At 43.6% G+C, this 14,699-nt stretch overlaps 2 protein-coding genes across 2 annotated transcripts in view; one reads left to right on the top strand and one right to left on the bottom strand.

Annotated features, from left to right (window-relative positions):
- LOC124595757 (mitochondrial carrier protein Rim2) overlaps positions 1-11,886 on the bottom strand; it is a 161,397-nt gene extending 149,511 nt beyond the window's left edge. Inside the window, exons 1-2 of the mRNA XM_047134635.1 lie at positions 11,640-11,886; positions 11,290-11,556 (exon numbers count right to left, since the gene is read on the bottom strand). Of these exons, the coding sequence (XP_046990591.1) occupies positions 11,290-11,556; positions 11,640-11,680 (308 nt within the window). The 5' untranslated portion in view covers positions 11,681-11,886. The remainder of the gene's footprint in view (positions 1-11,289; positions 11,557-11,639) is intronic.
- A 114-nt stretch (positions 11,887-12,000) lies between these two features.
- LOC124595232 (2-phosphoxylose phosphatase 1) overlaps positions 12,001-14,699 on the top strand; it is a 116,222-nt gene continuing 113,523 nt past the window's right edge. Inside the window, exons 1-2 of the mRNA XM_047133890.1 lie at positions 12,001-12,397; positions 12,659-12,796. Of these exons, the coding sequence (XP_046989846.1) occupies positions 12,322-12,397; positions 12,659-12,796 (214 nt within the window). The 5' untranslated portion in view covers positions 12,001-12,321. The remainder of the gene's footprint in view (positions 12,398-12,658; positions 12,797-14,699) is intronic.

Consider the following 14,699-nt stretch of genomic DNA (forward strand, 5'->3'; position numbering starts at 1 on the left):
AGGTGGGAAATTAAGCAGGTGGGGCCTGGATAATTGGAGAGTATCAGAGGTTGTAGAGCGTTTCAGAAAGAGCATTAGACAAACATAGGGAAGTAATACATCAGATGAATGAGTAACCTTGAGCGATGAAATAATGAAGGACCACATAGATAAAAAGACAAGGTCTGCAAGAAATCCTTGGATGACAAGCTTCTTGTTTCTTTGGCGAAACGCAAAGATATAAAAATGCAGCAAATGACGCAGGCAAAAGAGAATACATACTTATAAAATATGAAATTAAATGGAAATTGAAGACGATCACACAGGAATGGCTAGAGGGAGAATCCAGGACTGTAGAAACATGCATGACCAACGGAAAGATAGATGCTACCTATAGGAAAATTAGAGAGACCTTTGGAGAAAAAAACAGGCCCATGAACATCAAGAGCTCAAATGGCAAGCCAGTACTAAGTAAAGATGGGAGCATTATACAGTGGAAACATATAGAACAGGGTCTATATAAGAGGAAACAAATTTGAGGACAATATTATAGAAAGAAGAGGTCACGGGTCAAGATGCGATTGGAGTGATACTGTGGGAAGAATTCAACAGAGCACTGAGAGACCAAAGTCAAAACAACATTCCCTTAGAATTTTAGAGATCCTTTGTAGAGCCAGCCATGGGAAACAACTCCGCCTGGTGTGCAAGATACATGAGACAAGTGAAATACCCTTAAATTTCAGGAAAAATGTAATAAAATGGAAAAGTTATAAAGAATCAAAACTGGGTTGGCCAGATAATGTAAAGAAGGCTTATCTCCTCAAAATGAAAAGTTACATGTTACTTTTCTATTTATTTCACTGAGTCACTGTCCTAACACACTAAGTGGGCCACGGAAGATTTAGGGAAACAAAAACCTCGAAATGAGTATCTGTCGGTTATAAGAAACCACCTTCAAGTCTTAAGCAAGGCTATGTGAAATGCTCGCTGCAAACGTCTTTCTAAGAGAATTTAAGGAGTCATCCTCAGTATTGCTTTTGCTGAAGGTGCTGCTTTCGCCTTCGAGTACTGCCGCGGTGTCAGCCGCAATTTCGTAAGAGAAACCTTTCGCACTGAACATAAGTCCACATTAAGGCAGTTAATTAACTTCCTGTTTAAACGGGATAACACACGCACAATCTACGAAGGTCTGCGTGGCTATTTCATTGTTTAAAGTCATGTATGCTCTCTAGACGCGAGTTGGTGATCTTACATGGTTTGGATAATGTAACGTGGCATTTCAATCATACGATGGACCAGCAGTGGCGGTCTTTCCATTGATCATCCACGAGTGTGGGATTTGGCAACAACAAAACGTTGGGGCTATATGCAGTACCGGCTGAATCCCAAGGACTGGAAAAGTGCAAAACGTTGATGGTGATTGACGTTAAAGGTTTCAAAAATTTTGCCCGCTCTGATACCCATTTTTAAAAATTAGCCATGCTTCTCTAGTTTGCAATGCACAATAAACTTCAAAATTGTCACCTCTGTGCTAGACTGCAAACCAGAAGGTTCAGGGTTCGTTCCGCGTAGGCCCTACACTTTTTTCCACCACTTACTCCTTTCGCAAAACGCCAAATGCAGCGTGGTTCAGATGTTTCCATCACTTATCCCTTCTTTCGCAAAATGCCCAGATGCAGTGTGGTTCTGGCTTGAATGTTAAATTGAGTCACCTTATCCGGTTCAGTCAGTCAAGGCAATATTAGGAGGTAAAGCATTGTTGATCAAACAAACCTATGGGTTGAAGACAACTTTCTCTTGCGCATTAGTAGTCGGCAAACCGGAGGGGAAAACTGATTAAGAAGCCTTCGCACAAATGTGCACTTACAAGAATTTTCAGGCTTCCTATAACATAGCTGCTTTGGTATACATGGCTGTGACCTACATAGCTGTCACCTCTCGTTCTTCGATTTCCGTTCCGTTCCCCCGACACGAAAGAGTTATTTTTTCACAGACGACAATCCATTACTCACCTCTCACATTATGGGAATGTACACTGGGGTGACGAAAGTCATAGTGTAGTGATAGCCACATATACAGATAGCTGTAGAATCGCGTACGCAAGATATAAGAGGTCAGTACATTGGCAGTGCTGTTACTTGTACTCGGCTGATTCGTGTGAAAAGGTTTCCGACGTGACTGTGGTGACACGACGGGAATTAACAGCATTTGAACTCAGTGGTAGCTGGACACATGGAGCATTCCATTTCGGAAATGGTCAGGGAATTCAATATTCTGGAATCCCCAGTATCAGAGTGTGCCGAGAATACCAAATTTCGGGCCTTGCCACTCACCACGGACAACGCAGTCGCCCATGGCCTTCACTTGACGACCGAGAGCAGCGGCGCTTGCGTGTAGTGGTCAGTGCTAACAGGCAAGTAACACTGTGTGAAATAACCACAGAAATCAATTTGGGACGTACGACGAACGTATCCGTGAGGCCCGTGCGGCGAAGCTTGCGTTAATGGGTTATGGCAGCTGACAACCGACTCGGGTCCCTTTGTTAAGAGCACGACATCGCATGCAGCGCCTCTCCTGTGCTCGTGACCGTATCGGTTGGAGCCTAGACTGGACAACTGGGTTGGTCAGATGAGTCCCGATTTCAGTTCGTAAGAGCTGATGGCAGGGTTCTCATGTGACGCAGACCCCACGAAGCCATGGGCCGAAGTTGTCGACAAGGCATTGTGCGAGCTGGTGCTGGCTCCATAATGGTGTGGGCTGTGTTTACATGGAATGCACAGGTGCCTCTGGTCCACCTGAACCGATCATTAACTGGAAATCGTTATTTGGGATAGTTGGAGACTATTTGCCCCCTTTCATGGACTTCATGTTTCGAAACAACTATGCAATCTTTAGGGGTGACAAATCTAAGGGCTGTCAATTCGACTAAATACCTAGGGATTACAATTACGAGCAACTTAAATTGGAAAGACCACATAGAAAATATTGTGGGGAAGGCGAAACAAAGGCTGCCCTTTGTTGGCAGAACACTTAGAATATGCGACAAACCCACTAGAGAGACAGCCTACATTACCCTTGTCCGTCCTCTCCTGAAATATTGCTGCGCGGTATGGGATCCTTACCAGGTAGGATTGACGGAGGACATCGAAGAAGTGCAAAGACGGGCAGCTCGTTTCGTGTTATCACGCAATAGGGGTCAGAGTGTCACTGATACGATACGCGAGTTGGGGTGGCAGTCGCTGAAACAGGCGGTTTTCTTTGGCGCGTGATCTATTTACGAAATTTCAACCACCAACTTTCTCTTCCGAATGCGTAAATATTTTGCTGACATCCACCTACGTAGGGAGAAATGATCATCATAATAAAATAAGAGAAATCAGAGCTCCAACGGAAAGATTTAGGTGTTTATTTTTCCCACGCGCTATTCGAGAGTGGAATGGTAGAGAAGTAGTATGAAAATGGTTCGATGAACCCTTTGCCAGGCACTTAAGTGTGAATTGCAGAATAACCATGTAGATGTAGATGTGGAGCGTCATGGCAGCGGGACAACTGTTCGCGACTGGCTCGAAGAACATTCTGCACAATTCGAGCGAATCATTTGGCCACCCAGATCGCTTGACATGGTTGTCACCGAACTTTATGGGACATAATCGAGGTTTCAATTCGCGCACAGAATCCTGCACCGGCAATTATTGGTGGCTACACAGGCAGATGGCTCAATATTTCTGCAAGCGATTTGCAACGACTTGTTGAGTCCATGCCACGTGATGTTGCATCACTACGCCGACCAAAAGGAGATCTGACACGACATCGGGGGGTGGGGGTGGGGGGGTGGGGGGGTGTATGCCATGACTTGTCACCTCAGAGTACTCGTTTTGTAACTACATGAATCTCCGTGTTGCTGCTGACTAAAGCTTTGAAGGCTATCACAGCAGATTCAGTACAGGAGTCGACAGTTCTTTTATCACACAGCGCACTTTTGAATCAGCTTTGAATCATTTTTTGCCACGTTACTTCTGCAACAAGTATTGACAATCACTCAGTGCCACAGTAACTTCCATACTGCACTGCCGTTCATCCTGAACAAACATTGCAACACAGGGAGGACGGAAACTGTCCAAACACACAACCATCTGGTTGCGGGGCTGGCTGCGCCTGATGTGCGTTAACAGCGCTGTAGCGTAGCGGCGTAGCGCGTGGGCGGATCCCTTCCCTCCCCCCGTTACACGGGCCGGGCGTAGGTTGCGTTGCGTAACAAGTCTGCCACTGGCAGCCGAGAAGCTGTGTGCGCTGGACGGCCGGTACGGGACTGCGACACACTGAGCCCGAGTGCCCCCTTTGATGTTACAACTCCCGCCTGCACAGATCCTCCTGAATGAAGACTATTCAGAAACAACGTCATTAAAATGCAGCCCCAGCTGCATGAGATTGTATTAATCCGCAACTGCTGTTATCAGTTTGATCAAACGGAGATCCTGTGGCAACGTATTGGTTGTCACAAACTCTACTGGCCCCAATGCCATTTTCAAGTTGTCAATTAAGTTATCGCAATAGCAGTGTTGTCGTACATCCTTGAGTCTTCAGGAAACTCAACGACTTATGTATGACACACTTTATCACATCAAAACAGCTTAGGGCCGAAACAAAAATACTTTCCAACTGAAAATCTACTTGGCCAAATGGGTAAGAACAGTCCCAGGTGTCCTATGTCGATGGACAAAACTGGAGGCAGCGTACCAAACGAAAGACAAATGCACTGCCAAATGGGTCACAGAATGTTTAAGACTGAAAAGGGAGGAGCTAATTTGAAAATAAGAGCTAATTTTTTACAGTATTCACATTTTATCTATTTAATGACAGCTCTCCTTAGAAGTGGTCAAATGTCAATATCCATCAGCACAAGGAAATTGAACTAATGGATTGCGCCAGTACTGAGGAATTCTAATAAGAGTACAGAATCATCGCGATGATTCCACTAATATGCAGAGCATCCGCAAGAATGCTCTGACTTACCCTATAATTATACAGGGTATTACAAAAAGGTACGGCCAAACTTTCAGGGAACATTCCTCACACACAAATAAAGAAAACATGTTACGTGGACATGTGTCCGGAAACGCTTAACTTCCAATGTTAGAGCTCATTTTAGTTTCGTCAGTATGTACTGTACTTCCTCGATTCACCGCCAGTTGGCCCAATTGAAGGAAGGTAATGTTAACTTTACAAGTACGACACAACATGTGGTTCATGCACGATGGAGCTCCTGCACATTTCTGTCGAAGTGTTCGTACGCTTCTCAACAACAGATTCGATGACCAATGGATTGGTAGAGGCGGACCAATTCCATGGCCTCCACGCTCACCTGGCCTCAACCCTCTTGACTTTCATTTATGGGGGCATTTGAAAGCTCTTGTCTACGCAACCCCGGTACCAGATGTAGAGACTCTTCGTGCTCGTATTGTGGACGGCCGTGATACAATACGCCATTCTCCAGGGCTGCATCAGCGCATCAGGGATTCCATGCGACGGAGGGTGGATGCATGTATCCTCGCTAACGGAGGACATTTTGAACACTTCCTGTAACAAAGTGTTTGAAGTCACGCTGGCACGTTCTGTTGCTGTGTGTTTCCATTCCATGATTAATGTGATTTGAAGAGAAGTAATAAAATGAGCTCTAACATGGAAAGTAAGCGTTTCCGGACACATGTCCACATAACATAATTTCTTTCTTTGTGTGTGAGGAATGTTTCCTGAAAGTTTGGCCGTACCTTTTTGTAACACCCTGTATATAGAAGTAGTGTCAGTTCTGACGACGTCCTCATATCTGTAATCCCATGGGCGCGACAGCTTTTTGATGAAAAAATTTCTGTGCGGATGCACAAACAACGTCCAAACTCTTACGGGAATCACAAATCCGCGAGTTCGGGGTTGGGGGGGTGAGGGGGGGGGGGGTTAATAAGCGGGGGTAGTTGCGGTGCGGCGAGCGGTAAGTTGGGAATTTGGGTCTGACAGGAACCGTGTCCGGATGGCTGAGGCGGTTAAGGTTATCGATCTAGAGAAGCAGAGCATCCAGGTTCAACCCCGGTCGGGCAGAAATTTTCAACTCTCGCCGCTGCTTTGCCGTAGTACCCTACACGGATCGAATCATGAATTCCTTCTTATCTCTTTTCCATCCGTTTCCATTCCATTCATTCCAAGATATTCATGTACTACCTTATACTACAATAGCTTTTGAGGGACACACTTGATAGCGTATGTACAAATGCAGACACATACCACTAGCACCGACAAAAGTCGGTATAGCCCATAGCTTATGTATGATGCCTAGGCTTTAACGTCTTACTTACGTTATTAGATACTGATTGAGCACAAGCCTGGATTGGAGGAGGCGGGGAGGGGGGCAAGGTCTGTATCCTTTTCCAAGTAAATAGCCCAGCAATTTCGTTTGGTGATTTAAGGAAGAAAAATATCATCTGTAACATTTCAACCACCTTCCTCCCTAATGCGATTCCTAAGCTCAACCACCGTGTCACCTTCTTTCGTAAGAATAACTGAGATGCTAAAGGAAATTGAATGAGAATCTTCGGAAGAAATCCGGCATAATTATCGTAAAAACCTGTTGCTAAATCCGGAGATAATGAGTCCCAAAAAATCTGTTGTCTTCATCATATGCCTTGCGTAGGTATCGTGAGAGTACAGCATGAGATTAGGGTTCTTACAGTAGGCGCAGATTTAACAGGGCAGGGGGCCTGGGCGTCCCCCAGAATTTTATCCAGGGAGGGCGAGACTCAAATTGAATTTATGATAAATTATAAAGCAATCGCTAAAACCACGTTGACCCCCTACCTTCAGCCATGTAATGCTGCAATTTGCTAAACAAAAGCTTTAGCGGAATCACGAGAAGTAACTTCTAGAAAGGAGTAGAAGCGTATGAGGTTTCTGTTATGAATAAAAACTCTGCACTCTAGATTTTTTAGGGAAGAGGGGTGAGGGCGGGGAGGTGCGAAAGTGCCCCTTGCGAACGCCGGTTGCGTGGCTTGCGGAGTATTTGTGAATGTGTATAGCCTGTCACCCCATATTGCCAAAGACAGTACTGGCATATCAACATACACATTACGCAAACCACTTTACGATGTGCCTGAGTACTGGAGCACCATTAACACATCTCTCCCGCTCACTTTAAGTTTCAGCGCAATTATGTATCACCCAGCGTTTTACATTCATGCAGTCTATTATGCAATGTTTCCACTAACCAGTCGGACACAGTACCAATCCCTCGACATTTATATATTCCGTTTTTTTTAAAACAAATGCTGGTAGAAAAATGGCTATAAGCACTATGGGACTTAACATCTGAGGTCATCAGTCCCCTAGACTTAGGACTACTTACACCTAACTAACTTAAGGACATCACACACATCCATGCCCGAGGCAGGATTCGAACCTGCGGCCATAGCAGCAGCGCGGATCCGGATTGAAGTGCCTAGAACCGCACGGCCACAGTGGCCGGCAAATGCTGGTAGAGCTTCCACTTTAAATATTGTGTATTATGATGTTTAAGAAACTCTTAAATCTAAGAAATCATGAAAGTAATAAATTTCCAAATAGCTCCGAACGGCGCCCCGTATTCCGCAACCTCTACAAGTTCTTCACAGCCGGAAACTTTTTTTTTTCATCGGAAGGTGTAGACTGATCGATCCAATGCCAACGTTCCTTAATTTATTTCAGGCAAGGTCCCATCGTGGTTTCCTACTACTGCAAAGCTAATGTCAAACACTGTACACGATAAACTGGATAAAGCCGCGAGTAGCCTTTGCCGAGATACCACAGAGCGCCCCAATACCTTCACGATCAACATTTCGCAAACACTGGCCTGCCTTCGTAAGTTCATTTTAATCCACCAAAATTTCTCACGACCACACCAGTACTTCACGTTTCCTTACTGACCACACTGTGGCGACAGAAGTGTACCAATACCACAGTGATCCCAACAGGCTACTTTGAAACGGGTCCCCCCTGTTGTGAAGCGTGTCATCTACAGCAAACAGTCCAAAATCTGGCGCGCGACACATCTTTCCCTACCAGCGACTCATCCGAGAAAACTTGCAGAATCGCTACTGGCGGTGGCAGGACAGCCGTAGCCTGAAGGGAGGGAGCAGATAGGGAGAAGCTTCTACGCACGTGACCTGGCATGGTCTCACGCGACCCCTGAAGATAACGTGGCCGCCCAAATCCGGTTCCGTATCTTCCTCGCCAGCCAGCGTCTCCAAACCAGAGGTCAAGTTTTAACTAGAAGGACTACGGGCTCTTCTGCCTGTCTCGCACAACAGCTACTTCCCCATCTGTGAAGCTCTCTTCAGGTGTCCCAGCTGCTTCCGCGATCAGTTTCGAGTGATTCAATATAACTCCCATTCTTAAATATGGCATTCTGACAACCTCAGCCCGAGGAGCAAAGACACTGTTCGAACTCTCTCAGCAACCGGTCGCAACCTCGACTTTCGAGTCGCGTACTGCCGTAGGCTATTGTTTCGAATGGCACCGTCTCAATTCCATTGTTATGCTGTTTTTACAAAGCACACTGACAGCACAAATGTAGGCACGACTACATCACTCCTAACACAGACCATGCCGCGACGGAGAATTTACTCGTTCCTGTAACTGTTGCTCTGAGAAAGGTCATAGTACCCCTAGGTCGCAACTAACATTGGCGACCAGTAAACTGGATGTGGAAATATATCCGCTGCCTGCGGAAATCCTCATCCTTTGAATTCTGTCTATACAACGCCTGAGTAATGTGGGTGAAATTCTAATATCGCCGCACATCTTGCGATGTCGATAAACTAAGTCTCTCTCTCTCTCTCCCCCCCCCCCCTCTCAGCGTATAGTAATGTCGTCCTATGCTTCTATTTATTGCCGTGGTATCTCGACTTGGGTCTTAAATATGGGAAATTTGTTTTAGAGACCTTAAAACCCCATTTTAGCAAGAGAAAAGTTCAAAGTGTAAATGACGTTTTACTATAGTGAGGGTCCCAAAAATGAGGGGGGGGGGGGGGGGGGGGGGGGGGGGGAGATTTAACATATAGATGGAAAAAGTCAAATCACAGCTTATTTTTCGGTCACATGGCACCGCTGGCTTGCAAATGTGGATAACTTTTTTTCGCTCAACTGCAAAGGATTTTTCCATTGGCACCTTTACTTTGCTATGCGTGAGTCTTCCTTTCTAAATGCGTCAAAGTGAAAACCGAAGACAGTGTGCAGGGTGAACGACGGTACGGCGAAATCCAGTGAAGAGGTCAACACCCCTACATGACGGGCTTATTAACATGAGAGATTCCTCTGAGACAGATGCCACCTCAGCATGTCCATTAACGTACTGACTGTATTCGAAAGTGTCTACAATAACTCAAAAGTGGAGCAGACCCTAATTCTAAGCTCGTAACTCCAATGCCGATTTTGTATCCACACTGCTTAATTCCTTATTTGTGACTATGTCCACCTGACTGATGACGTACTAAAATGATAGAATCAGTGAATTTATGTCTTTACCTAAACAATTTCAACACTCCAACATGAAAAAAAAGGTACAGCTGGAAGCTTTTCGTTCTTATATGAAGTTTTAAAAGTTACAATTTTAAGACATGTTAACACAGTTCTCGTCTTGCTACGAAAACTATCACACCTACAAATTCTCATAAACAACCTGTTTTATCATTTTTCGGTATCCTATAGAGAGTCACATGTACTTTAGGCTCAAGCTGCCCATACTGCATTAACAAAACTGAGGCATTGTTCACATGCTAATTATTCTGAAAGTATGCATCATCAAAATTACATGCCAGTACCACCGCAGGCTGTGTGATTACTAAACAACAACAATAACACATACTGAAGGTCCGGTGGCGGATGTTTACATGGATACTCCAGCTTCAACAGTGGGGATACTGTCTGGTTACCATATTAATTCCTTTTGCCTCCCTTGGCCGTTATCGAAACACGCGCTGACGTTACAATAAACGAACACATCCCACTGTGATTCAAGACGGTAGTGCATATAGTATCAGGTGGTTCTGCGTGTCAATATTATGGTCGGCTAATAGACTCAATGAAAAAAATGATCGAATGGCATTTACTGGCCGGGATAACCCCTTCGGGGTTCGGCCGCCGAATTAAAAGTCCTTTTAGTTGACGCCATTTCGTCGGCTTGCATGTCAATGATGAGAGACACACAACACCCAGTCCCCTGCCGGGAATCGAACCCTGCCCACTTTGCGTGGTAAGCAGTGACGCTACCGCTGCGCTACGCAGGCGGGCATAAACCCAATTATAGGGTATAGAAAACACAGTTGCAAAGATGAAAAACTAATTCTGCGCACAATGTGTCAGACCCGGCGTTTAAGATTTTATCCCGAACTGACAAGAGTGCAGTCACAGAAAGCTTAGTAACTCAGGACACGATTAACTATCAACATAAATTTTACTGCCAATCCGCAAAAATGGTGTCACTATGTACCGGACAACCGAGATGGGCGTCCACACATAACTAAAACCAATCTGAACACTAATTTGCTGCTTCTCTCCTGCCCTGTCTCTCACACACACACACACACACACACACACACACACACACAGAGAGAGAGAGAGAGAGAGAGAGAGAGAGAGAGAGAGATGTGGGGGTTTCCAGTTAAAGTTGACGTCCATTTGCAAAGATTTGATACAAATGACGTGATACAGCTGAACCGCACAATGTGGATTTATTTGTTTGCTTATGTCTGATGTCAACACTCAGTTTTTCTGTGTTATGGCACAAAAAGTGTTATCAATGCTTACGAATAGGGTAAGCCAATCACCTTTTTATTCAATACAAAAGCTCGCACAAATAGCAATGTAGGCAAATTATCAATACAACACTACTAAGCTATCGAGTTCATTTTGCCATTCGTAATAAGCACGTCAAACAACGGAGGCTCACGAACTATCAAAGAAAAATGCAACACGAAATTGAGATAAGAAGCGTAACCACTGTACTGTTTAGCATACAACAGAAACAATCTGAATCCGCAAGGATTTATACACAGATGACTTGCCCCGAACAAATTTCATTTCATGAAACTCAGATACACTCATGAAACGTCTGTCATCTATCAGAGAAGAAAAGTCTGTCAGAACAGGTATGCCTCTATAACTGGGGTCTTCCTTATAATATACTGACGAGCAAGAAATGATTAACCCCTCCCCTGTCTCTCTAATTTAAGTCAAACATACAGCAGTGCAGAACTAAATAGAACTGTTGCTGGATATACTGAAACATACCTCAGACACTGAATTAGTCCCATGGCCTGTGCTCCAGGCACCGGTCCACATGGTGCAATTGCAAGCACCTGTGTCGTCGAAAATCTAACGAAGGGGGTGTTGAAATTTCGCCTCTGGATTGTGCGGCACGTAACATGACCATTAGAAGCTGCAATCTTCGGCAAGCATACATCCTGATGCAGATGGCTACCGAAGGAAGAAGACTGCATTCGTGTCTTCACTACCTCGAGTGGACATGTTACGATGGCGCCCACTGTCCCCGCCACCCTGCAGAAAACAACAAACCATTTTGTTTTCAACATATTTCGATCATAACAACCAACACAAACAAATATGGGTACGCAGCTTACCCGCCGGCGACGAGGTGAATTACTGTATCTCTCTGAGTCATTGAACGTAAACTACGTTATCGTAATTGAACACTACATGCACTGGGTTCTTTCAAAGTATCACACGCGTTCCCGCCTACCACTGAAACACAACTAACCACAACGCAATCGCTTCCCGGCGAAGGCATCGATTGCTACTGCCGGACCATGCCTTGTTCACGTGCTCACTCAGCTTCTATTGGTCGCCCGGCAGCGCCTCCGCCTCTCGCATCGCTATTGGTCCCGAGTGCCGCTCCCTTCCCCCCTCTAAAAGCAGAATACTTGTGTTTACAACGATCTTCTGCTGTCACTGCAGTGTAGACATCTAGTGACGGAATGTGGAACCGCGCGCTTCTCTGCAAGAAAGAGCTGTCAATATCGCCGGTGGTATTCACAATACTGTCTGATGCGGAAAGTGTATAAAGTTATTTCTCCAAATATGTGACTGTGTCGTTTAGAGATATGGTTTTACGGAAAGTCAGTAAAGCTGTGACTCTGTGGCGAAAAATGTGTCATTAAATCTCAGACCCAAGTTTTGAAAAACGTCGATATTTAGAAACCAGGGATTCTGTTCACGGTCTAGCGAAAAATTAGTCGCTTGCTCGTTATTGTTAAACCAAATGTCTGCCTTTCTAGATTATTTACTTGAGTAACAGATTTAATAATGAAGCTATCTTCGCAACATCGTGCACTGTATTGTTACTTAATTCTGAGTGTATGGATATTCTTGTTGATTGCTGGTAAGATGTATGCACCTATTTCGTTTTCCCCTAATTTTCCTATTTATTATAAGTCCATATAGAGTGATGCAATAAACATTGGCTGATGTGTATAAATATGCAAATGTTGTTGTGTACAGCACAGAAAATGCACAAATAATAGCTGTGGCACCAAGATAGTAGTATTAATTTTAGCGCACATTTTTTTTCGCTTTATTAAGTGCAAAACCGAGGTCAGATACTCCTTACTTACAGGTATGTACAAATATATTGGAAATGAAGATGGAACTGCAGCTGTGAAATCAACAGAGAATGAAATTTCTCGTGGCAGTTCTGTAAAAATTCTGAAGCCTGATATAAAGACGAGAAGAATTTTTCATCTATGCAATCCACCAGAAGAAATTTCTGTTGGATCCGAAGGTATGAATCTAGTACGTGTTGTAGAGGCTAAATTGTAGAAATCATATTGAAGCTGTTACCGTCATTGTAATGATCACTGTGGCGAAATGGTATTTGACTTGTCCTCATCTCGGTTTCGGAACAATATTTTAACTTAAAGACCCGTCTCGATATGCTGCACACTACCCACTGTAAATGAATCGCAAATACGCTAAAGGGGTTAATTTAAATATATAATGTGCCCCCTGTGCAACTTCCGAGACACGTTATAGTAGATCTTTGTCAGTGGATACGATAGTTTCCTTTCGAACGAAATCTCACGAAAATAAATTACGGTACGTAAAATCTGGCTTTACTGTGTAAGCTAATCTTTCATAAATTACTTGGAAACCAAAATAAAAGAAATAATTTAGACACAATGTTTCGGCCTATTATATTTTTGGTGGTCTAGTCATATAGTGCAGAGAACGGTCAGGAAAATTTGAAAATGAACGCAGGGCAAGGTGGTCAAGCAACATTATTCATTGCGAAGATAACTTCCGCGTCTCTGCTGTACTCATTAACAACACAAGGTTCAAATATGTTACAGCGCGTTTAGTGCTCACTAATCTTACTTTCTTTCGATATAGACGAATAGCAATATTGTTAGAGTGTGGATTCATTGAAAAACATAGGAAAAAGGAGCTCATGAAAAGGTCATATCTCTTTTCTCACATATCTACAGCATCTGGCACAATGATGATAATGTCCTCGTAGAGAGTAAATAGCTCAAACAAAAAAGAAATTGAGACATCAAAAGGGCAACATATTAGGAATGTGACAATTAAACATACGAAGAAAGAATAGTACTTTCAATTCTAATCAGCGTCAAAATTGCGTGTGAGGCCAAATTCAGTGGACAATTTCACTTGGGTAACGCTCGTCTCACAAAAAATTCCCGCAAATGTGACATCAGTTTGACGTCACACAATATCGACGACCGCATCATCGGCTATCGACTTTAGTTAGCAGTCGATACAGGGCTCTCACAAGACTTCATACGCGCGTACCTGAGATTTACAAAAACACTTCGTTCTTTGAATAATTTATTATAACTATTGGTATAATAAAACTTTACGTAATCATTTATCGGCGGTAAATATTTTCACGCAAGAGTGCTCTCTTACAAATTAAGAATGAAACTAATTTGTTTTATAATTCGCAGTATGCCGTTTCAGTGCAACGGAGCATTGAAAATTTATCACAACACATCACCATTATCATTAAATGTCACTTAATTACGCATCAACGACAAAAGCCTTCAAGATAGAATATGATAACAAAGACCGGTGTCAAACATCACTTTGTTAAGTGGTAGTGTAATGAATGATGTCACAGTTTCTGGAGTCGAAAGCTGCTAGTTCGCATGCCGTTACATGCATTTTTTTTTTCATGTTAGCGTCGTTGACACGTTTTGTAACTTACGTTCTACAATCTCGGATTTTATTTACATTCAGTCTGATCTGAGGACGAAGGATGAAATTAATATTTAGCTACCTTCCGAGTATGTGGTTAGGCAGGAACCCAAGGGGATAGCTTAAGTTACTATGACTGAGACAGGTAACAATGAAATTCATATTCTTCCTTCTCACAAATATTCGGCTCTTTATTTTCGAATGTGTAGCGACTTCCGGGTGTTTGGTTAGGTAGGAAACTAAGAGGACAGTTTAAATTTCTGCGAGGGAAACGAGGAGCATTAGCATTATAGTCTTCCTTGTCACAAATATTTCACTGTTTATTTACGAATGTGTGGCGTTTTTCGAGGGTGTGGATAGGCAGGAACCTAAGAGTATTATTTTAATTGGTGTGACTGAAACGAACAGCAATAAAATTCATATTCTCCCCTTTAATTAATATTTGGCTCTTTATTTCCGAATATGTAGTG

This window comes from Schistocerca americana, chromosome 2 (genome assembly GCF_021461395.2).
Source record: "Schistocerca americana isolate TAMUIC-IGC-003095 chromosome 2, iqSchAmer2.1, whole genome shotgun sequence".
NCBI lineage: Eukaryota > Metazoa > Arthropoda > Insecta > Orthoptera > Acrididae > Schistocerca > Schistocerca americana.